Below are 25118 nucleotides of genomic sequence, written 5' to 3'. Positions count from 1 at the left end.
GTAGACTGCCATTTAAAGGACCATATTTACCCCAGTTTCAGACGACCTCCTGCGCTAGTACTGCTATGTCTCCTTGAAAACCCTGTTACGTAGACGGACTCTTCAGAGGGCAGCTCGGAGCCTGACAGCTGGGATTCCGCCTGGGGAAGACAAAGCCCAATGCACTTTAACGGCTGCAAAGTGCTTTTATTCTTCGATTACTACAGACTAAAAGCTTGTTTTCCATGAAGTGAAGATTGTTTATCAATTATGTAAATATAGGACACCCATGCAGAAGACCCATTTGCAGGACTATTGTAAAAGAATCTAATTTATTCCTACAAATGAGAATAGAACAAATTGATAAAAAGCAATTTATCTTACAGTAACAGGGACTGAAAACTCACAGATGCCCATCCTGTTTGAGGTGTTGAATGAGCTCAGTGCTGATGTCAGTACTGACCCTGTCAAGAGTTTGTCAGCTCAGCTGGAAATCATGTAAATTAAGTATTGGCAATGTATATCCAGATAATTTGGGCTGTATATTTGATGCCTTCCCCCCTCTGTTCCTTCTCTTCTCTCTGCCCACCCCCCCCCCCACATCTCCAAGGTGTTGATCCCAGAAATTGTGGCTTGCTTTGGGGATATGTTCCTTGCAAATTTCATTACTAATGGGGATAAAATATTTTAATTTTGGGAGGTTTAATAAGGAGTTAAGACAGATTTTGAAGCAGTACCCCGATCCAGATGCGTAGGGGCGAGGCAGTTCTACAGCTGCTACAATGTTGTTCCCTCCTAACAAATTGAGAGTGTTCATAAATAACTTGCATCATCTCCAGAAGTTTTAAACATGTCATGCTATAATGCACCAGACCACATATCCTGTCCTCTTAAAAAGTAGTATCACATTTGTTAGTAAACCAAAACTAAACGTTTAGTCTTGCCGAAGAGTCTCAGCCCGAAACGTCGGCTGTGCTTTTTTCCATAGATGCTGCCTGGCCTGCTGAGTTCCTCCAGCATTTTGTGTGTGATGCGAAACATTTATTCATAAGCTAAGCAATATGTCAAGATGAAAAGATGAAGACAACAAATCAAATCTGACCACTAATGTTTAAGTATTCTGATCAGAACCTGTTTCTTACATAATCCTGTTTAATCTTTAATATATTTGAGCTGAAAGTCCTTTGTAGACTTTTGAGAAATCATACATAAATAATGTAGTTCTTATGCTGATTGAGTATGATTTCATATGCAAACTAAACTAAAGTATTTGGGCTGATGTTTGAATTTTGCACTTCATGGTGAACGTATAACAATTAATCAAATGGCTTTTTGAAGATCATTATTTAACTCTATTATTTGAATAACAATGGGAATATTGCCTCTTGACACCAATTTGTACATCTCATAAACCTTCATACAACTTGCGCCAACTGGAAATTTAATATCTTGTCTGCTTCCATTTTAACACTAATTCCTTCATAACTATACAGGGAAATGTGTAAAATTCCATTGGTAAGGAGGTACCGAAACCTAAAGTCCCACACCACCAGATTCAAGGACAGTTTCTCTTCAACCATTTGGTTCTTGAACCAACCTGTGCAGCTTTAATCATTACCCCAGTACAGCAACTGTATGGCTGTTTAGATCATTTTGTAGTACAATAACTTTGCTTTATGTTGTAATTGTGTTCTTTCTCGCAAAAGTTGTACATAATTTATGTTTTTATTTCTTTTGAATGTTGTGTATTTGATGCTATGTGTCTGTGCTGCTGCTACAAGTATTTTTTCCATTGTATCTGTGCATTCCTGTACTTGTGCAAATGACAATAAGTTGAATTTTAACTTTGAATTATTCCTTTCTCATGCAGGATAGAAGAGAATGAGGAAACACATTTCCCAGCAAGTATAATGAATGATACAATGCTTTCTGAAAGTATTCATCTCCCAACCCTTTGTTCACATAAATGGGTATTACAACCAGGGATTATGATCACTTCAACTGAGAATTTTTATCTGTGAACTATATGCTCTTTTATCACAGTAGAGCCCCCAAATAAACAGAAAAAAATTGTAAAGCATGAAAAGCTAAAGATTCAAAAACTGAAATGTCAGCAATTCAAAAGTATTCATCCCCCTTTGTTCAGTACTTAGTTAAACGACCTCTCACAGCTATTAGAGTCTTTTTGGATACAGGTAAGTCTCTATTTGCTTTGACCACCATGATAGAGCAAGATTTGCCCATTTCTTCCAGCAAAACTGATCAAACTGTACATTTTGGTTGAGGAGCGGTGGTGGACAGCAATCTTGAGGTCTTGCCAGTGATGTTCAATCAGGTTAAGGTCAGGGTACTGACCGGAACACTCAAAGGCATCACTTTTCTTCATTTTAAGCCACTCTGTGGTTGTTCTGTCAGTGTGCTCTGGGTTTTTGCCCTGCTGAAGATGAACTTCCTCCCCGTTTTAAGCTTTCCGGCAAGTTTTTATCCAGGACCTCTCTGTATTTAGCAGTATTCATCTTCCCATCAATTCTGACCATATTTCCAGTCCCTGCTGCTAAAAAGCATGCCCACAGCATGATGCTACCTCCACCATACTTTACAGTGGGAATGGTGTTACCTAGCTAATGCATAGTATAAGATTTACACCACACATACCGCTTACTCTTAAGGCTAAAATGTTCCATTTCAGCCTCGCCTAACCACAAGACCTTTTTCCACATCTTTATAGTATTTTATAAGTGATGGCTTGCAAAGTCTTTATGGGCAAGGATATTTTTTTTTTTAGCCAGGGCTTCTTCCTTGCCATTCTTCCATAAATACCCTTTTTATGCAAGGCCTTAGAGATTGTGGATCCTGTTGCAGTCACTGACTATTGCAGTTCCCTTAAAGTGACTGTTGACATCACAGTAACCTCTCGTACATGTGCCATTCGTCTCCAGTGACGAAGTTTAGAGGGAAAACCTGACCTAGGCAGTGTGGCTGTGGTTTCATATCTTTTCCACTTTTTTATGATGGACTGCACTGAGCTCCAAGGTGTGTTCAGTGCCTTTGATATGGCCTTGTACTGTTCCCCAGATTTGAGATTCTCCATTATCATTTCCCCGACTTGTCTTGAATGCTGTTTTTTGTTTCATTTTGGTTTGGTCTGATGAACATCTACCATACTGTTGGACCTTACAGAAAGAGGGGGTATTTATTCAGGTGATCCTCTGATTTCCTACATATTTATCAACAAATTGGGTAAGTTGCTAAGGGAATAGTATCTCGCCGGAGGGAAATTAGAGTAGTAATTATAAAAGGGATGGAAACTTTTCCAGCCTCACAATTTTGGTTTTTAATTTTAAGTAAATTGTTGATAGGTTTTTGAATTTTGGAATTTTTCTTTTAATTTGACATGATGCAAAATATTTTGTAGAATAGCTCAAAATATCCTGCTTCAATATGTTTTAAATTTAGAAAATGAGACAGTAAAATGTGAAAATAATTGTGGAGGCCGAATGCTTTTTCAAGGCACTGTACGTTATGCCTCCTACAGTCTTGTTTACTATGCAGTAATTTTAAATGTACTAGCTTTCAGGGGGTTGATACTTTTAATCGTCAATGTTGTATGTGAAGAAGGTGGATAAGGGAACTATCAGATTTTGATGAAAGGTTATTGGCCTGAAATGGTAGCTATGGAGTTCTTACCTATTATTTCCAGCACTTTCTGTTTATATTCTCTAGGGTTTGCTGAAATGCAATTGATTTGCTGATACAACACTAGGTTTCTCATTTCTGTAATGTAATTTGGCTGAAGGTACAAGAAATAGTTTGGTAATTTATGAAGTTTTTTTTAGGGTTTTCAAGGCTATCAGAACCATATTGTAACACCTATTTTAATTACATTGAACACAGAATATAAAAACAGAATTGCAGCTTTTTTTGTTGCAAGACAGACATACTGATGGTACCTCCTGTCCTTCAGTTGCCAGCCTCATACTTCCCGTCATGGGACACGGAGTAGGGATTTGGTATTTGGTGGATTGGTGCAATATTAAAGCACCTTGTGAGTAGTAGAAACCATGATGAACATCCAGTAATAGGACATTACTGTACTTTCCTGAGGTTAAATCATCTGAATAAAGCCATAGTTTCGTACAGTGATGCCCTGGACTGGTGAAACTCCGATTTCTAGTTGCTGGTTCCAGTAACCCTTGGTGAATGAATGTCTAGCAAACAAGAGATTTATCATTTTGTAATGTAAGTATGAACAGCAAACAGGCTGGCTCTGCTGCTACCTCTTGTAACAGCTTGGAAGGTGCCATTTGCAAAGAACAAGACTGTAATCCATTCGACTTCTCTAAATAATACTTTGCCATCTGTCAGTTTCATTTCATGTTGCAGGAATGACATAACCAGTCTGGTAAAGCAAAGTTTCTCTCACACAATGCTCCTCTGAAACAGCAGCTATTGTACGTTGCTCAGGAGGATGTAATTAAAATCACTTTAAATATTGTTTAGAATGGACATTACTTGACTGTGGTATTACAAAACAATTTCATTTTAAACTTAAGTTAGGATCTAAGGTGCTTTTGGCAGGATCAAGGTCCATTAGAGAATGGAAATAGGTAGATATCTGGCAGTAAGTGAACATGACTGGTATGTTATTTTATTTTCTCAATCTCCTTGTAATAAAGTTCAAAAGTAAATAAGAAACAAAGGTATTGATCAGTGAAAAAGTCTTTGCTTAAATCAGTAGCTCTGTTTTTCTTTCTACAGATGCTGGCAGACCTGCTGAGTGTTTACAACATTCTCAATTTTTGTTTGTAGTTCCGTTGTTATTTCTTCTTCCAATCTGCTATTCAAATCACCAACAAATTTGCATGTGATGCCCGACAAGCTGTTGATCATTGGGGAGACAGTAAGTAAACAAACTTCTCTGCTTTAGGAATAGAATCATAGACATCATCATTTGGAACTCAGAGTAATGAGAGGGTGACAATATTTATTCTGAATAGAATTCACGCTATCATCAAATAGTCTAAAGTATGTGCTCATTTGTGAACTATTCCTTGTTCTTTCACAGGAACTACTGAAAATTCTCCTGTGCTCATTCAGCATTGGCTCAGAGTTGGATATGATTACTGCAGAACTGCTTTGCTCTCTCCACTGTCTCATCAGTCATATCACTCAAACCAGACACACCCTGGTCTGAAATCCCAGACCTGATGTGGTAGGTCATTGGGCAGTGTGAGGTTTTGAAGATGATGGGAGGAAAGACTGAGACATTGTGCATTAGGGGGATGTAAAGGTTATAAAGCCTGATGGTGCCCAAAAGAATTATGTGGACATTAGATGATGCCTAATTATGACATTAGGTATTATCTAATGTCCACATAGGATAGGCAGCAAGAATGGCAGATGGATTTAAAAAATGGATGTAACTTTTCCTTAAGGTGACATGTTCCAATATTTAGTCCCCTAAGTCAGAATTTAATAATCAAAAGACAAAATTTACATACAATCAAGTTTGGATTATATGATTGAATAGGAATCATTAGAGCCAATTTTAATACTTTCTATAATTTTGATTCTCACTGACTAACTTTGAGGTTGAGGGAATAAGACCCTCAAAGAAGAAGAGTCAGGCATTCTTTTGGTATAGGTACCAAAATTCCATCCTCTCCTCTCCTTGAATACATTTAAAACTTTCAAAATGTGTGCCTCAGGAACACATCCAATATAGTCATTAGTTTCTAGTTCATATTTTTAGTTTAAATTTCAAAGTGGTATCTTGGAATAAGTGAAGTTTTTATTAGCATGCGAATTCTTATGGTCACTGTAATTCTTCCAGTTGATCAAGGGAAGACAATAATTGTATAGAAGGCAAAATAAAGATAATGAAACATTTTGTCAATAGGAAACCCATCACAGTTGGTTGGAAAAATCACTCCTGTCTCTTTCACAGGTCATTACTAAACTTATTGTTTTACCGAAGGAAGATGTGATGATATAGAAGGATTTTTCATTGCTGTTCCAGTTACAATTGTGTTTACTAGGCAGAGCTGTTAGTCCTGAGCTGAGCCCTTGAACCTGGAGGACCAGTGGACCACTCTTAGTCTGTTCTCTACCTTCTGACCTGTTTGGCATGGGTGACCCTAACAAGAGCCAAAGCATAAAACCCTGATTTCAGCCAACATAACTCTCTGACTCATTGAAGCACGCAAGCCTCCAAATGCAACAAGGTTGTGATCCTCTTGGATGCCCTGGACACCGCTAGAGATGGAAGACCTTCACTGCTGCCCTAAATGCCAGAGGCGTACAATTGATATGTACTACAGGTACGGTATGTTAAAACATCCAGAAGCATAGAAACTAATTGCAATGGTCTGTTTTTAATTCTATAGGGTCCCATTTCTGGGTTCTGCTCCTTGGCAATGCAGATCAGAGATAAAGTCCCTGCTCAAGTACATGCAACTTGCTCACTGTTCATGCATTTGTAGTATTAGTTAGCATCAAATCTGTTCCATTGTTCTCGAAATTCTGGTTGTCCAACCTCTCCAACAAAATACACACACATCCCTATATTTTTTGGCTACTTTACATTCCCATCTGCATTGTGTACAGAAGTACAGGGTGGCTCTCCTGGCCTTGCCTCATGCTGTCCCAATATTTTATGAGTAGTACCCTAAAGCCTGATGCAAGGGTTTGACGCAAAATGTTGAGTTTCTCCAGCAAATTGTTTGTTGCTTCAAATTCCTGTATATGCAGATCCACTTCTATATTTCCACCTTTTTGTAAGGACCTATGTCTACATTGCCGACTGCTGAAGAGCTGAGTAAAGCCATCGACAGCTTGCCCACTGGGAAGGCACCAGGATTGGATGGCATTCCACCAGAGGCCATCAAATGTGCAAAGGACATCCTGCTAAACCACCTGCATGAACTACTGTGCCAGTGCTGGACAGAGGGAGCAGTGCCGCAAGACATGAGAGACTGCAACATTGTCACCATATATAAGAACAAAGGGGACAGAAGTGACTGTAGCAGCTACAGGGGAATCTCCTTGCTGAGCATCTTTGGGGAGGTCTTCGCCCACGTGGTCCTGAACAGACTGCAGAAAATAGCCGAAAGGGTATATCCCGAGTCTCAGTGCGGTTTCAGGTCGGAACGCTCCACAATCGACATGACCTTCTCCCTTCGACAGCTACAAGAGAAATGCAGAGAACAAAGGCAACCACTCTACGTCGCTTTCATTGACCTTACGAAGGCCTTCGACCTTGTGAGCAGAAATGGCCTGTTCAAAATCCTCACCAGGATTGGTTGTCCCCCCGAGGCTCCTCAGGATGGTTCAGTCATTCCACACAGACATGAAGGGCGTCGTTCAGTTCGACAGCTCTTCTTCAGGGGCCTTCAACATCCGCAGCGGTGTGAAGCAGGGCTGTGTGCTTGCCCCCACCCTGTTTGACATCTTCTTCGCAGTCATGCTGAAGCACGCCTTTGGAACATCAACTGATGGTGTCTATCTCCACACCAGATCGGACGGGAGGCTGTTCAGTCTGTCCCGGCTGAGGACAAAAACCAAGGTTCGCGAAGTACTCATCAGGGACATGTTGTTTGCAGACGATGCGGCACTGGCAACACACTCTGAAGAGCAACTGCAACGCCTCATGGACAGCTTCTCAAGAGCTTGCCAGGACTTCAGCTTGACCATCAGCCTGAAGAAGACCAACGTGTTGGGCCAAGGCATTGAGCACCCCCCTGCCATTACCATCAACAACTACGAGCTGGAGGTAGTTCACGAGTTTGCATACCTTGGCTCCACCACCACCGACAGTCTCTCCCTAGACCCCGAGATCAATAGACGGATCAGATGAGCAGCTTCAACGTTCGCCAGGCTGACAAAGAGAGTCTGGGAGAACAGAAAGCTGACAACGCACACCACAGTTTACAGGGCCTGCGTCCTCAGCACACTGCTTTACGGCAGCGAGACCTGGAGCCTCTACTCCAGACAAGAGCTGCGTCTCAACGCCTTCCACCTTCGCAGCCTGAGACGCATCCTGGACATCACGTGGACCGACTGAGTCACCAACAATGAGGTCCTGGCTCGCGCCCAGATACCTAGCCTCTAACCCGGCTCCAACAATGCCGTCTCCGCTGGCTGGGCCACGTACACCTCATGTCAGATGGGAGGATCCCAAAAGACCTGCTGTATGGGGAACTGGCCTCTGGCAAGAGAGCACAAGGGCGGCCCCATCTTTGTTTCAAAGATGTCTGCAAGAGAGATATGAAGTCACTGAACATGAACGTCGGGAGGAGGGAGGACATCGCAAGCGATCGCTCTCACTGGAGGCTGGAACTATGCAGAGGTCTAAAAAGAGGAGAAGAGAAGCTGAGGCTTGCTGCTGAAGAAAAGCGCACTCGTCGGAAAAACAGCACCAAGACAACACTGGAGGACAGCGCCTTCAAGTGCAGTCGCTGCAGCCGACACTGTCACTCCCGTGTGGGACTCTACAGCCACAACAGATGCTGCACTAACACAGACTGAAGCAAGACTTTCCAGGCGCAGATCCATGGTCTCGCGAGACTAACAGATGCCACCATTATGTCTACTACAGTTAATTTCTGAGAATTGACTTTTTCATTGAATCTGATTAATTTATCAGGACTACATCTATGCCAAATGCAGGCAAGATTCTGCTTTGTTCTTGAACTTCTAGTAAGCAGGAGTCTCCACCAAAGAGACAGTGACCTGGAGGTTGTTATCCATCCAGGAATGTTTCGGAGTTTTTCTCTAAGCAGCCTAGGAAAAAATTGTGCAGTGGCCTTATTTATTTTGTTATCTTTTAACAGTTTTGGTTATCAGCTATATAATAATTTGGGCAAGGGTAAAATGACTGCCTGACTAACAGCCAAGAGTCTTCCAATCCTAACAGTATGGAAGAGTAATGTAATGATGGATAAAAGCAATGGAATAAAAAGTTCCTGACCTGAAACACTAACTCTGTCTCTCTCTCTACATATGCTGCCTTTCCTGCTAAGTATTTCCAGCATTTTCTGTTTTTATTTCAGACTTACAATATCTGCATTATTTACTATCTCGATGTGGGTTATGTGTTTGTTTGTATATGTGTGTTGGGACTAGTATGGAAGATGAAGGATAATGTCACAGTTGGCAAAAATGTTTTTCCAAACAAAATAATCGTTAAATCCCAGTACTACCTATTAAGCAGTTATAAGAATGAAATACAAAATAAATACTAAATTAGACATATTAGTAGAACTATCCTAAGTAGAGAACACTTTAATATTTCTCTTGATGGCACTTGTTACTTGATGACGCTGCTATAACATCATCTGTAATAACTTCTCTCTGTGATAATAACTGACATACCTCTTCAAAGAAGTCTTCAGTTATCTGAAGAAGAAATTTTAGCTCTGTCAGCTCCAGGCAATTATTTTTCAAAGCTTCTTGGTTTGTGTTGATCTCTTTCAGCTCCTTTTCCAGCCTTTCAAAAGCAGTCTAAATGAGAAACCATGAGGATGTTACTATTTCAATTACTTATTGCTCTGCTAAAAACCTTTATAGGGAGCAGATAAGCACAATTAAAATTAACATACGGAGAAGACAATGGATTGAAATGTTGATGGATAAAATATCATTTTATAAAAAGGATTAAAATATCTTTTGATTGAAATTATAAGCAAAGTATAAATTGTTTGGCACTTTGCCTTTTAGTTGCTTTAAATCGCAGACAGATTGCTATGAATCTATCAGTATAAATATTCGTTAAAGATAGAAATTATGGAGATAAGATACAGTTAATACTTAGAACGTTTGTTACATTTCAATGGAAATAGTTTCCAGGATTAATTTTAACTGTAATTATTCTGAACCATTGTGACAAGGTTTGGTTATGTGGAACATAGGAACATATACTTCATTAAGGTCTGTGGCACTCATTGCTCAGAATGTGAGGACAACCATTTGGGGAAGAAAATATTGGTAAAAACAATTTCTAGAAATCAGAGGAGAACTACATAGTCCTTCGAGAATAGCATTATAAAGTCCAGTACAAGTGTAAGGTACACACAAACAATAGGCAAAATGTCCTTACAGCCATCTTCCCCCTTCAATAAAATTGTGGTTGATCTTATTGCACTCTGATGAAAAAAAAAGTGATGAAAAATCTATGCCCAACTGATTCTGCTATTGTGATTGTATTAAACAGTGAAATTAGTAGTCATTTATTATTTCAGAAATGTTGTTTTAAGTTTATCCTAGAAGCCCAGATAGTTTCAGATTTCTGGATCATTATGATCTCTTACTGGGAATGTCTGACCTGTACAATAAAGGATGGGTTACCCTGAAATTAAGGGGGAACCAATATTCTTGTGGGTGGGTTTACTAGAGCTGTCTGGGATGGTTTAAACTAATTTGGCAGGGGAAAGGAACCAGAATGATATGGTTGAGGATGGGTAGTCGGTATACAAGCAGGTGCAGTGTCAGGAAGGACAGGCAAATAATAGTACAAAGTTGCAGTCAGTGGGATGAATTGACTGGGGCAAAATCAAAAAAGCTGATGAAAACAAGAGTGAAGGTGTTATATTTGAATGCACACAGTCTAGGGAATAAGGTAGATGATCTTTTTAGCGCAGTTAGAAATTGGCAGGTATGATGTTATTGGCATGGTTGTGTCTTGGCTGAAAGAAGATCATAGCTGAGAGCTTAATATTCTGGGATACACCTTGTATTGAAAGGACATGCAGGTAGGCAGAAGGGGTCGGGTGGAGTGGTTCGATAGGTAAAAAATGAAATTAAATCCTTAGAAAGAGGTGATAGGATCAGAATATGTAGAATCCTTGAGGTAAAAAGACCCTCAAAATGCTGGAGGAGCTCAGCAGGCCAGGCAGCATCTATGGAAAAGAGTACAGTTGATGCTTCTAAGACACTTCAGCAGGACTGGAGAAAAAAGATGAGGAGTCAGAACTCGGAGTACTTGGAGGCACATGATAAAATAACCCAAGGTCAGCATAGTTTTCTTAAGGGGAAATATTGTTTGATAAATCTGTTGGAATTGCTTGAGGAAATAAAAGGTGGATAGAGAAAAGAGAGTCAGTGGATATTGTTTACTTGGATTTTTAGAAGACCTTTGATAAGGTACTGCACATGAGGCTCCTAAACAAGATAAAATCCATGGTTTTCCGCAGGGGACCGTCCCTGTTAAGGCAGCAGGAAGATAAGTAAATGATTTGGATGACCAAATTATTTGTCCAAATTTGCACACAATAAGAAGATAGGTGAAGGGGCAGGTAGAATTGAGGAAGCAGGGAGCCTTCAGAAGGACAGATTAGGAGAATGGGCAAAGAAGAGGCTGATGGAATATAGAGAAGGGAACTATATGGTCATGCAATTTGGTAGAAGGAATAAAAGTGTTGACTAATTTCTATATGGGGAAAACATTCCAAAATTGGGGGTGCAAAGAGATTTAGGAGTCCCCATGCAGAATTCCCTAAAGGTTAACTTGCAGGTTGAATTGGTGTTAAGGAAACCAAATGCAAAATTAGCATTCATTTCGAGGACACGCAAATATAAATGTGGTATTTAATCCTGAGGGTATTGTGAGCAATTTTGAGGCCCTTATCTAAGAAAAGATGTGCTGGCATTGGAGAGAGTCCAGAGGAGGTTCATAGGAATGAAAGGATTAACATGTGATGAGTGTTTGATGGCTCTGGGCCTATACTCACTGGAGCTAAGAAGAATGACAGGGGACCTCATTGAAACCTATTGAAAATTGAAAGGCATAGATGGAGTGGATGTTGAGAGAATTTTTTCTGTAGTGGGGGAGTCTAGGGCCAGAGGACCAGCCTCAGAATAGAAGGATGCCCTTTTAGAACAGAAATGAGGAGGAATTTCTTTAGCCAGAGGGTGGTGAATCTGCGGAATTCATTGCTACATATGACTGTGGAACCAATTCACTGGGTATATTTAAAGCAGAGATTGATTAGTAAGGGTGTGAAAGGTGAAGAGAGGAGAATGGGGTTGAGAAGGATAATAAATCAGCCATGATGGACTGGGAGAGCAGACTTGCTGGGCCAAATAGCCTAATTATGCTCCTACTGTATGTCTTATGGTCTATGATTTCTAGATCGTTGTATTGTCCAGAATGATTATTGTCACATGCATGATAATCAAAATGCCCCAAATAGTTACCAAAGGAGTAATGTTGGAAGAGGTTAGAATCTAAATAAAAAGAAAATATCTATAATGGTGAATAGTGATTGGCCATTCTTAAATCATTAGACTCTCAATCAGAGGTCATACATTAATTTTTTATATTTTTTGATTGACTCCTTAACTGAATATGGCTCACCAATTTCTAGCAAGAAAATTGGTACAGAACAAAAAGGAGTTGAAGGAATAGTCATCTTGTCTTCCCATAAGTCAATGAATAGCACATTAATGTGAAAGATGAAAGTCACTGGGAAATGAGATCTGTGTGTGGAAATACAGCAAGGCAAATATAACAACCGGCGGACAACAATGTGCACAATACAGTAATTAATTTGCATATTCCTCATAAATATATGAGAAGAAAGTGATAAATATTAAATCAAATCTAAATTAAATTTTGAATCTTATTTACCAAGAACAATTCTGTTTACATCATGGAAGGTTTCCACAGAGCAAACCTAATCATACTATGTAATACTATAACATTAAACTTATGGGATTTTAAAAATCTAAACATGACTCAATATTTCTTAAAATGTTATCCATATTATAAAGGAATCACAGAAGAAGAAGGTAACAATATCCTGCATAACCAATAACATCAGTATTTGCAGAAATCAAGGCTTACCTCCAGTTCAATGACATCTCTGGGGCAAGGGGCTTTATCATTTTCTGCACTTTCAATGATTGGGATATTAGCTTTTGTAATTTCTTTTTCTAAAAAGCCTGCAGAAGGGAAGTAAATAACACACAGCTTGAAGCACATTAGTTTTTAACAATGGTGATAATTTTTCTAAATAAATTATATAAGTAAAATTGTAATTATGCAACTGGGGTACAATCTTTCTCTGAAAACCTACGTAGAATTCTTTCCATTTCTTCACATCGCTTGACTTCATTCACAAATTTTCTCTGGAATGCAACAATCCCTGGATTCAGCTCCAAGCGTAAGGGAAGAATCAGATGAGATGTTATTAACAATGTGAAAGGCTTATTGATAGACAGTATTGTGTCCAATATTTGTTTGATGATGAACTTCAATGAAAGATAAATTACAAAAAAAAGAAATTATTAATCATTTACTCAAAATTTGCTAAAGGAATACAGGAAACGTCACATCTGTTACGTGGTTTCAGTAGCGAAATATCTAAGAGCTCCTTTTGTTTTCAAGGGATATAAAGATAAGCTTGAAAACATTTATTACACTGTCAATTTTTTGCAAACAGGAAGAAAACAGCATTGTCAGCAGATTTTGTTTTGCATGAAATGGTACTTACATCTCTGAATTGTACAAGTCCTAGTTCTCCCAATTCATTAACCGAACAGTATGCTGTTTCAGTCTGAAAAAAGAGTTGAATCAAGCACATTTCCTCACTCCTGAAAATTGAACCCATTTCACTTGCGATTTCTCTCCAAGAAGTCGAAGTCAGAAGATTTATTTTATTCTATTTGATCTCAAAGTTCTCTCCTGGAAAAAAAAGTTGCACAATCAGTTCATATATTAATCCTGAGTCTTCTTCCTTCTCCAAAGATTTAAGTTGAAAAGCATTTTTAAGTTAATTAGCATTGATTCTTTATGGTTAACTTTTATGGAAATCCAGCTGCATACAATAGGATTGCTAGGAATACCCAAGTTTGTTGTTTCACCGTTCAGCAAACGTGAACGTAAGTTTGTCTATCAGAGCTTAGGAAGACCTTATCTTATCACACAACTGTTTATATTTATACTCTATGATAAAATTAAGCATAATATGCAAACAAGACCAGTCACTGAGACAAACACAAGCAAATGTGTTCTAGTGATGCACAAAAATGAACTATGAACAATGTGACTATGGACTCCCTTCAATTGAACAAAAACTCAATTAATGGCCATATCCAGAGGCAAAATAGTAAAACTTTTCTCAGGGCTCTTCAGTCATTAATCAATACATTTAATGTGACAGAATTGCCAATATAATCTCTCAACCCGTTCATACTTACGTGATCATTCATTGTCAAATTGTGGAAGTCACATACCATCTAGAACAAAAGTATAGATTTGTACAATACTACAGTAAGAATTCTGAAGTTCCAATAAAGCCTGTGGAATATAAAGCGAATGTATCCACAGGAGGCCAGAAATAGCGGAATGGATGGTTTAAGTTGAGACAGAGCTTGTGGAGATAGCAGTGTTAGATGGTAAAAGGCAGTTGAAGGATTTCATGATGTGCTTATTTACAAAAGGAAGATGAAACAAAAAAGATGCTGTAAGGCTGGTATAAAACAGAAAATATTGTATACACTGGGGTCTACGGACAAAGAAACAGGGTTAATGTTTCAGATCAAAGGCCCTTCATCACAACTACAATAGAGAGATAACAAACGCAATTTTCAGTTGCTGAGAAAGTGGCAACATGCAAGGAAAGGACAAAAGGAATATCTATGATAGGGTGATCCCAGGGTGAAATGGTTTCTGGAGACATTGAGAGGACAATTGTACTTTTTTTTGGTCTGGATTTCCTTCTAAACTAATAAATGGAGAGATTCATTAGAATTTGACTTAGTGTAAACAGTCTTCATGATCTTTACAGGTCATTATACTGTTTTCATATACTGTATACAAAGTTCTTCAAAATTCTTCCCAGTCAGCTTCATACTGGTTGATTGCATCAGATTTCATGGTTTTGTTTTGCTTTCAAGGAAATTGATGACGGATATCCCTTAATATCACAATTATGGGAAACAAACTCCCTGCAACTGCACTCGTTAGCTCGACATCCCATGCTGCTACTACGAAATTCAAAGTTCAAAGTAAGTTCAAAGTTCAATGCAATAGCTTTTTCTCAACAGGAAGTTCTTCCTTTTCCCACAGATGTTGTAGAACCTGGTGTCAATCTGTTGACACTCTGAGCCTTTCTTGCGAGACTCTGCAAATTTTGTGCCTGTGTCTCTGCTGGTGTATCTATTACCAAAGCCACACTAAATGCCTGCAAGGAATTCAGTTTCTTCCCACTGAGCACCCTTCTTTGAGAATGCTTTGCCTTTGACTCCACAGGCTATATGAAGTTGACACCAACCCTGGACCACATTTACATTATTCAGTGATATGACTCAAATTTGTGACAAAGCATGCAACTCTGAAGGAGGCTGTGGGATGACCATACAGAGGTTTATATCATGAGAGGACATAGTAAAGGTGGATGGCCACAGCCTTTTCCCCAGCATAGGGGTTCCACAGCTGGAGAGCATAGGTTTAAGATGAGAAGGAAAAGGTTTAAAGGGGACCAGACTGGCATTTTTTTTCACACAGACCACAGTGCATATATGGATGAGCTGTCAGAGAAAGTGGTGGATGTGGGTACAATTACAACATTTGAAAGACAGCTCGGCAGGTTCATGGACAGGTAATGTCTGGAGCTCTTAATGGTAAGTTGGTGGGACTTACCCAGTAAGATTAGAATAACTGAGTAAATACAATATTAGAAAAGTGGAACGTACTGGAAAAATTAAGCAAGTCATGCAGCTTCTTGGAAAGAGAAACCATTAACATTTCAGATGAGAGCCCCTTCATCAGACCTGCGGAAAGAGAAAAATAAATTAATCTAGGTTTCAGTGAAATGTGCGTGAAACAAAGGGAATTTCTACAATAGGGTGAGGGAATATGGCAGGTGAAATTAGATGAAGCTGTTATTTGTTTCTGACGTGTTTATGGCATACTTGGATGTACCCAGCAGACCAGCCTATTTGCAGAGAGGAAAAGCATATAGAATGACAGGCAGAAACAGTTCTTAAATAGATAGAGAACAGCAGCTCCAGGGCTCCGTTGTTTTAGACATGTCAGAGCAGCAGTGATTAAAATGGGAGTGCTGGTGTTACTAGTCATGGAAAATGTTATGGCAAAGCTCAGCCAGGACAGACTGGAGAGCTCATCTAGGGAGGCTTTATTAGATTAGATTAGGTTTGATTCAACTTTATTGTCATTGTGCCGAGTACAGATACAAAGCCAATGAAATGCAGTTAACATCTGACCAGAAATGCGAAGAATAGTGTTATTTACAAAATAACTGCAAAAAAAAGTAAGTACTACAGCACACAATATAAAAGTACTGAGACAGTACAATATGGGTGCAATACTGCTTAGCGCTGTGATGTGAGGTTCGGCAGGGTCACAGCCTCAGGGAAGAAGCTGTTCCTGCGCCTACTGGTGCGGGAGCGGAGGCTCCTGTAGCGCCTACCGGATGGGAGGAGAGTAAAAAGTCCATGGTTAAGGTGAGATGCATCTTTGATAATGCTTCTCGCCCTGCCCAGGCAGTGTTTACGGTAGATGTTTTCAATGGTGGGCAATTGGGTGCCGATAATCCGCTGGGCAGTTTTCACTACCTGCTGGAGTGCATTGCAGTCCGATACAGGACAATTGCCATACCACACTGAGATGCAGTTGGTGAGTATGCTCTCAATGGTACAGCGGTAAAAGTCCGTCAGTATCCTGGGACAGAGGTGAGCTTTCTTGATGCTCCGCAGGAAATAAAGGTGCTGTTGCGCCTTTTTGACCAGAATGGAGTTGTTCAGGGACCAGGTGAGATCCTCAGAAATGTGGGCACCAAGGAATTTGAAGCTTGATACACGCTCCACTACAGCTCCGTTGATGTAGTTGGGGACGTGAGTGTGGATCCTAGCAAGCCTGAAGTCCACAATGATCTCCTTGGTCTTTTGGATGTTAAGGGCCAGGTTGTTGTTGGCACACCACGCGGCCAGGTGCTGGACCTCATCCCTGTAGACCGTCTTGTCATCCCCTCCGATCAGGCCAACCACCGTGGTGTCGTCTACGAACTTGATTATGGAGTTAGACTCATGTACCGGACAGCAGTCATAGGTGAAAAGGGAGTACAGAAGAGGGCTCAGCACACAGCCTTCAGGTACGCCGGTGTTCAGGGTGAGAATAGAGGAGGAGAGGTTGTCTAACTTAACTGATTGGGGTCTGTTAGTCAGAAAGTCCAAGGTCCAATCGCAGAGGGATGAGCTGATACCAAGCTGGCAAAGATTGGCGATCAGCTTGGAGGGGATCACAGTATTGAATGCCGAACTGAAGTCAATGAACAGCCTTCTGATGTAAGAGTTGGGGCTGTCCAGTTATGGGTGGAACCCAGGAATAAGAATAAGAAGGGTATGCCATTAGTGGGTTTATATTATATAGAACCAACAGTCCGCAGGATTTAGATGAACAAATTTGTAGAGAGAATGCAGACTGTTACAAGAAATGTAATGTTGTTATAGTAGGTGATTTTAACTTTCCACATTTTGATTGGGACTTCCATACTGTAAAAGGACTAGATAGGATAGAGTTTGTCCAATGTGTTCAGGAGAGTTTCCTTAATCAGTACATAAAGGTCACAATGAGATAGTGTGTGATACTTGGTCTCCCATTAGGGAGTGAGACAGAGCAGGTGACAGAAGTTTGTGTAGGGGACACTTTGCATCTAGTGATCATAATGCCATTAGTTTCAAAGTACATGTGGAAGTAGATAGGCATGGTCCTTGGAATGAGATTCTGAATTGGAGAAAGGCTAGTATTGATGGTATCAGAAGGGATCTGGCAAGTGTGGATTGGGATGGGCTGTTTTCTGCCAAGCGTGTACTGTACTTGGCAATTGGGAGGCCTTCAAAACTGGAATTTTGAGAGTGCAAAGCTTATATGTGCCTGTCAGAATAGAAGTTAAAGATAACAGGTTAAGGGAACCTTGGTTTTCAGGAGATATTGAGGCCTTCCTTCTGGAAAAAAAAAGAGCTGCATAGCAGTTATAGGTAGGTAGGAACAAATGAGGTGCTTATGGAATACAAGAATGTAAGAGAACACTTAAGAAAGAAATCAGGAAGTCCAAAAGAAGGCACAAGGTTAACCTAGCAGACAAAGTGAAGAAGGCTCCTTTGGGATTCTATGGATATGTTAAGAGCAAAAGGATTGCAAGGGACAAAATTGGTCCTCTGTTAGATCAGAACAGTAACTTATGCATGGAGCTAAAAGAGATGGGGGAGATCTTAAATGGAACTTTTGCATTGGTATTTACTCAGGAGATGGACTCAGAGTCTATAGAAGTGAGGCAAAACAGCAGTGAGGTCATGGACCCTACACAGATTACAGAGGAGGAATTGTTAACTGTCTTGAGGCAAATTAGGGTGGATAAGTCTCCAGAGCATGACAAGATATTCTGTCTGACCCTGTGGGAGGCGCGCAGAAATTGGAGGGGCCCTAGCAAAAATATTTAAATCATCCCTAGCAACAATTGAGGCACTAAAGGATTGGAGGAAAACTAATGTTGTTCAGTTGTTTAAGAAAAGCTCTAAAAATAAACCAGAAAATTATAGCCAGTGAGTCTGATATCAATAGTGGGAAAGTTATTGGAAGGTATTCTAAGGAATCAGGTATATGAGTATTTGGATAGACAGGGATTGATTAGGGATAGTCAGCATGGCTTTGTGCATGGCAAGTCATGTCCAACCAACCTTATAAAGCTTTTTGAAGATGTTACCAGGAAAATTGATGAAGGCAGGGCAGTAGATGGACTTTATCAAGACATTTGACAAAATTCCACATGGGAGGTTGGTCAGGAGGTTCAGTCACTTGGCATAGATGTAGAAAATTGGATTGAACATTGGCTTTGTGGGAGTAGTCAGAGAGTGGTAGTAGATGGTTGCCTGCCTGACTGCATGCCTATGACTAGTGGAGTACCATAGGGATCATTGCTGGTCCCTTGTTGTTTGTCATCAATATCAATGATCTAGATGATAATATGGTTAACTGCATCAGCAAATTTGCAGCCAACATCAAGATTGGGGGTGTAGTGGACAGTGAGGAAGACCATCATGCCTTGCAGAGGGATCCGGACCCTGGAAAAATGGGCTGAAAAATGACAGATGGAATTTAATGCAGACAAGTGCGAGGTTCTGCACTTTAGGAGACCCAGCCAGGGTAGAACTTATACAGTGAGTGGTAGGGCCCTGAGGAGTGTGATAGGACAAAGGGATCTGGGAATACAGGTCCATAGTTCATTGAACATGGCGTCACAAGTAGATAGGGTTGTAAAGAAAGCTTTTAGTACCTTGGCCTTCATAAATCAAAATACAGGAGATGAAATGTTATGTTGAAGTTGTATAAGACATTTGTGAGGCCTAATTTGGAGTACTGTATGCAGTTTTGTTCATCCACCTGCAGGAAAGTTGTAAACGAGGTTCAAAGAGTACAGAGAAATTTTACAAGGATGTTGCTGGGTCTGGAGGACCTGAGTTATAAGGAAAGATTGATCAGGTTACGACTGTATTCGTTAGAACATAGAAGACCGAGAGGAGATTTGATAGAGATATACAAGAAAATGAGGAGTATAGATAGGTTAAATGCAAGTAAGCTTTTTCCAATGAAGTTATGTGGAACTACAACTAAAGATCATGGGGTAAGAGTGAAAGGTGAAATATTTAAGAGAAACATGAGGGAGAATTTCAGTCAGACTGTCGTGAGAGTGTGGAACGAGCTGCCAGCACATGTGGTGCATGCAAATTCAATTTCAATATTTAAGAGAAGTTTGGATAGGTACATGGATAGTAGGGATATGGAGTGCTTTGTTCCCGGTGCAGGCTGATGGGAGTAGGCAGATTAAATGGTTTGGCACTGACCTGATGGGTCGAAGGCCCTGTTTCTGTGCTGAACTTTTCTATGACTCCATGACTTTGCAGGGGTTCCCAACCTTTTTTATGCTATGGACCAATACCATTAAGCAAAGGGTTTGTGGATCTCAGCTGGGGAACCCCTGCAGGAAGTAAGAGCATAATATCCAGTCCAGAGGGGATAACTTCGCTTAACTTCACTCGCTCCATCACTGAACAGTTCCTACTGAACTGGACTCACTTTCAAGAACTCTTTATTTCATGTTCTCGATCTTTATTGCTTAATTCTTTATTTTCTTTCTCTTTCTTTCTGTAATTGCCAGTTTGTTGCTTTGTTTTGCACACTGGGTGTGGTCTTTCATTGATTCTGTCATGTTTCTTGTATTTACTGATCGTCCGCAAGAAATTAATCTCAATGTGTAAGTGGTGACATATATGTACCTTGATAACAAATTTACTTTGAACTTTGAAAGCCATCATGGACAGACTTCATTCATCCACATTATTATTTTTTATAAGTACTGTTCAATGTTTTCAAACATAGAGTAAAAATCACATTCAAGGTTCTGCTAACCAGCTGCTGTGTTGTGAAAGATGCTACTTTTGTATGCGTGAGGGTATTGACAACATTAGGACAGCAATACAAAATTCTCCATATGGGTCCTAATGTTGTAGAATATGTCAGCAACAGCACTGGAAGCACAGAAGTGTGGCATGATGTGGGTGGGGTGGGGAGTTTGTAGGGCACCAGAATAAACAGGAATGGAAGAAGTCGAGCTGGGTGAGGCAGACAGAATTGTCAATGCTGCAGGAGGATGCCAGGAAGATGGGAACATGCAGATCGTCCTGAGCAGGTTTTAATCTCAGCAGAATTGCCAATCATTTCACATGCATTCTAATGCTTTTTTTTAAACTTTGTATTCATTGTTCAGGAGATGGGCACTGAAGGAAAGCCCATTTATTGCCTGTCCTAATTGCCCTTGAGAAGGTGTTGGAAGGACACTTTCTTACTTGCACTGCTGTAGTAACAATACAATTGAATAGCTTGCTGAACACCATATATCATAATGCCAAAGCATTTGTCAGCTCCAGCAATCACATACTGCAAGTACTACAGCACCTGCATTACTCCTGAATCCCATGTTCTTGCCTGAAGGCTCCAGTACAAGCAAAAAGATAACCTTTAAAGAGAAAAGCTTGAAGTGATCTGAGGTACTCAAAACAAATTATAATATACAGTTTCAGTCAAGATAACAATCTTAAAGATGAGCTTTATTTGTAACATGTACATTAAAACACTGAAACATACAATGAAATGTGTTGTTTTCGTCACAGCAAATCAGTGAGGGTTGCGCTGGGCAGCCGACATGTACCACTACACTTCTGGCTCCAACATAACACACCTACAAGGGTTCAAAGGTTCAAAGGTACATTTAATGTCAGAGAAATGTATACAATATACATCCTGAAATTCTTTTTCTTCGCAACCATCCACAAAAACAGAGGAAGTGCCCCAGAGAATGAATGACAGTTAAATGTTAGAACCGCAAAGCCCCCTCCCAGCTCCCCCCTCCCCCACCAGCAAATAAAAGCATCGACACCAACCACCAAGCACTGAAGCGTGCAGCAAAGCATCAATAAAGACACAACTCCTTAAATCTAATGTGCACTTCTTTGGAATATGGGAGGGAGCTGATTCACCCAGAGGAAACCCACACAGTCGCAGGAAGAACATAATGAACCTCTTGCAGACCGCAGAGGGAATTGAACCTGTGATGGCTGGCTCTGCAGTAGATTTACATTAACTGCTATGGTCCATGCCACCTAATATGAGTATTTTAATAATATCTATGCATTCTTTATTACCAGGTTTAGCTCCTGTTCTAAACCTCAATTTTTTATTAATCTCTCCCCTTTTTTTGGAGTTGGCTCTTCACCCGTTTCCCAGTCCCCATATTTGGATGTCTGTGGCTAATTACTTCTTTAAGAAAAAATTAACAGTGGTAAGGCAGTGTCATAATCTTTGTTTCTATTTTAGATTAAGTTCAAGCATTGTCTGAGACCATACTATTGACTGCAGCTCCGGACAAATGTAAGTATGAAACTTTTTTTATTGATTTTGCGAAAGAGCAGGCATTAAGAAACTGCTACAGAGAGTTCATAAATCATTATGAACCATTAGATTTAATCTTTTCATATGCAAGATTAATTTGCTATGCTAATTACCAAAGAGTAATATACACACTTAAGATAACTGCAGTCCTGAAATTGCTATGCAAGTAATTTCAAGAAATGCCCTCTTACAGTATAGATGGACTTGTGCCAGGAGTGTGGAAGCAGCTCCTTTGCTGGGCTTCCAAAGTGTCGCCAATTACAGGAATACAGACAATAGGATCTGGACTGGAATCATGGTTGTCTGTGATTAGAGATTTGTTGAGGTAGAAATTCTTAATCGACTTCTAAATAGGAGAGAATCATAGTAAATTCAGCAAAGGCATTTTGATTGAAACCAAAAAGGGATGAAGGGCCATTGCAAGATGAATTTTCAGGAGGTTGTTTCTGAGGCGCAGAATCACAGAGACATAGTCACACTGAATTGAAACAGGTTATTCCGTCTCCACACCCACACCGACCAATGGTACTCATTTATATTACTCCCATCTTCCAGGACTTGACCTAGACGCTTCTTAAATGATGTCAATGCTTCACCGCAGGTCTTCAACAAAGAAGTCAGAGACGCAAGCTGCATGGACAGAAAATGAATAAAGATTTAAATGTCTACAAATATGGATAAGAGAAGCAGTAGTGCAGGTAAATTCTTACTCTTGCACTTGGTGTTACAATAATCGCATCACAACTGCACTTAAAAACAAAAATGCTCATTCCAAGATCTTTTGTGAGGTACCATAAAAAACATCTAAACTATCTCTCTCTTTTCTATTTAAATAATGAAAAGAAGCGGGTCATCTTTTGTAGAATATGCTTGGAAAATGTTGGAATAATTACTGCACATTGTTTATCTCCTTACATGTTGTATTTAAGCAGATGATGTTTTAATATAAAATCAAAAACAGTTACATATAAAAGTATAATGTGCTGGAAATACTCAGCATGTCAGGCAGCATTTATGTCTTTTCATCAGCATCTGCAATATTTTGCTTTTGAAAAGTAATTGCTGACTAGTTATGCTTCTAGTCAGGATTGTTTTGTACTGAATTTAAAGTTCAAGTTCTCGTTCAATTGTCACTCAAGCATACATGAACACCCATGAATACAGCCAAATGAAAGAGAGTTCCTCCAGGGCCAAGGCTTAAAGCACAGTACCAGCAGTCACACACAGCACAGGCACATATAAGACAGCAGTAAACATACAATCACACAAAAATAATATATACAGTCCAAGTCCCTGAGTGACATGTCCTGTAAGTTGCTAGTGCATGTGTGTTGAAGGCAAGAACAAGCAGTTCTCAGCGATCTGTAAACACGTACACAATCCAGTTTGTCTTCCACCAAATGAGCACTCAATCCAATACAGTAAATGCAATCTAATAAACGTTTGATCTGAAATTAACCCTTACAGTGTTGGCCACTTTAATTCATGATTGCCTCACTGAGTTAACCATCTGATTGACAAACACTTTAATAATGTAGTTTTTGGGGTTCTTAATTGGGTCATGATTGAGTAACCTAATCGGCTAGTTTACTGAAATGCAGATTTAAGAATCAAGAATGCAGAATCAAGAGATGTTGTTGGTTGAGCAGCAGTTAACTGCAGGAAGAAAGTCCTGTGTAATTAAATAATAGCAATAAGATGGTATCATCTTGTTAGCTGAACTGTGGGAAGATGTATGCTTGCTCATTAGTTAAGAATGGAACTTGTTAATTGAGTCATTGACAAGGTACACCCTTGCTTATTAGTTTTGCCAGTTGTAGACTAATTGATAGGAATAGATGGCTATCATTTGTCAACAACTTCATTTTCAACACATTCTCCCTTTTAACAGGATGAGAACATGTGAACTTAATGGTACAGTGCCTTTTTATTAACCCAGCATTTTGTGTTCCTATGAAATGGAATTTACTTGGTCTTTTGATATAATGATGTCAATGATTATCTGTGATCTTTTGGATTTAACATAAATGAAACTTTAAGCATCTCTATAAGGAGGTGTTTGCTGACTGCCAATTTCTAAACTCAAAGACTTTAACCCCTATCTGATATAGATAGCTATGGGGACACTCACTAAAGGGAGGTTATATTGTAACTACCTACACTTCAAAAGGTTGTTCACTTCCCACAGCTTCAGAATAGAGGGATATCCTTTTAGAATGGTGATGAGGAGGAATCTCCTGAGCCAGAAAGTGGTGAATCTGTGGAATTCTTTACCATAGGCAGCTGTGGAGACCAAGTCTTTATATTTAAGGCAGAAACTAATAGATTCTTGATTGGTCATGAAGGGATGCAGGGAGAAGGTAGGAAATTGGAGTTGAGAGGAAAATTGGATCAGCCATGATAAAATGGCAGAGCAGTCTCGATGGGCTGAATGGCCTAATTCTACTCCTATATCTTGTGGTCTTATGTTTGTTTGCAAGCTGTTCTTTTAAATTCACACTGATTATTACTTGCCATTTACATTAAGAACTGAAGACTGACACCTGTTTATGACAAAAATGCTGAACAAAGAATATTGGTTGGATGTTTATTTTACTCAAAAACAACCCTTTGATCTTTAGAAGTTTAATTACTACATTAGAAAGCAGAGCTTGACAAAATAGAAAGGTCCCTGGCCCCGCACAGTGACTATCCATCACAAAGGCACCAAGAGGGTATAAAATGGATTGGGCCACATTAGATTTGTGTCTCATTACACAGATCCATAGAGTCATAGAGAAGTACAGCACAGAAACAACCCTTCAGTCCATCTAGTCCATGCTGAAAACATCGACATGCATTGGCAACATAGTCCTCTGTACCCCTACTATTCATGTACTGATCCAAACTTTCCTGAAATGTTGAAGTCGAGCTTGTATGCACGACTTGTGCTGGCAGCTCATTCCACACTCTAGTTGTAGTCCCATCTAACCTCAGTGGAAAAAGTCTGCTCTTGGGGGCCAACCAAAGGTGCCTTTTTCCTTGGTAAAATTTTACAACCCAAAGACATTCTACTCCAAGAACATTGGGTACTGCAGGGCTACTCCATCAGTGAGTGGCTCGTTGATCGGAGTAGCTGGGCTGATGTCGGCGGCAGAGCCAGCCGAGGTGACGAAAGAGCTGGTAGGGTTATCGG

General features: G+C 39.8%; 1 protein-coding gene across 1 annotated transcript in view; it reads right to left on the bottom strand.

Moving 5' to 3' along the window:
* Window positions 1-13586, bottom strand: part of LOC134343758 (V-type proton ATPase 116 kDa subunit a 1-like) — a 106263-nt gene extending 92677 nt beyond the window's left edge. Inside the window, exons 1-5 of the mRNA XM_063042498.1 lie at window positions 13470-13586; window positions 13053-13131; window positions 12821-12918; window positions 9352-9480; window positions 31-140 (exon numbers count right to left, since the gene is read on the bottom strand). Coding sequence (XP_062898568.1) covers window positions 31-140; window positions 9352-9480; window positions 12821-12918; window positions 13053-13131; window positions 13470-13586 — 533 coding nt within the window. The remainder of the gene's footprint in view (window positions 1-30; window positions 141-9351; window positions 9481-12820; window positions 12919-13052; window positions 13132-13469) is intronic.
* Between the last annotated feature and the right edge of the window lie 11532 nt (window positions 13587-25118).

Source organism: Mobula hypostoma, chromosome 3, assembly GCF_963921235.1.
Source record: "Mobula hypostoma chromosome 3, sMobHyp1.1, whole genome shotgun sequence".
NCBI classification, from domain to species: domain Eukaryota; kingdom Metazoa; phylum Chordata; class Chondrichthyes; order Myliobatiformes; family Myliobatidae; genus Mobula; species Mobula hypostoma.
The sequence above is the reverse complement of the archived record's forward strand: the minus strand, read 5'-3'. Positions and strand labels throughout refer to the sequence as shown.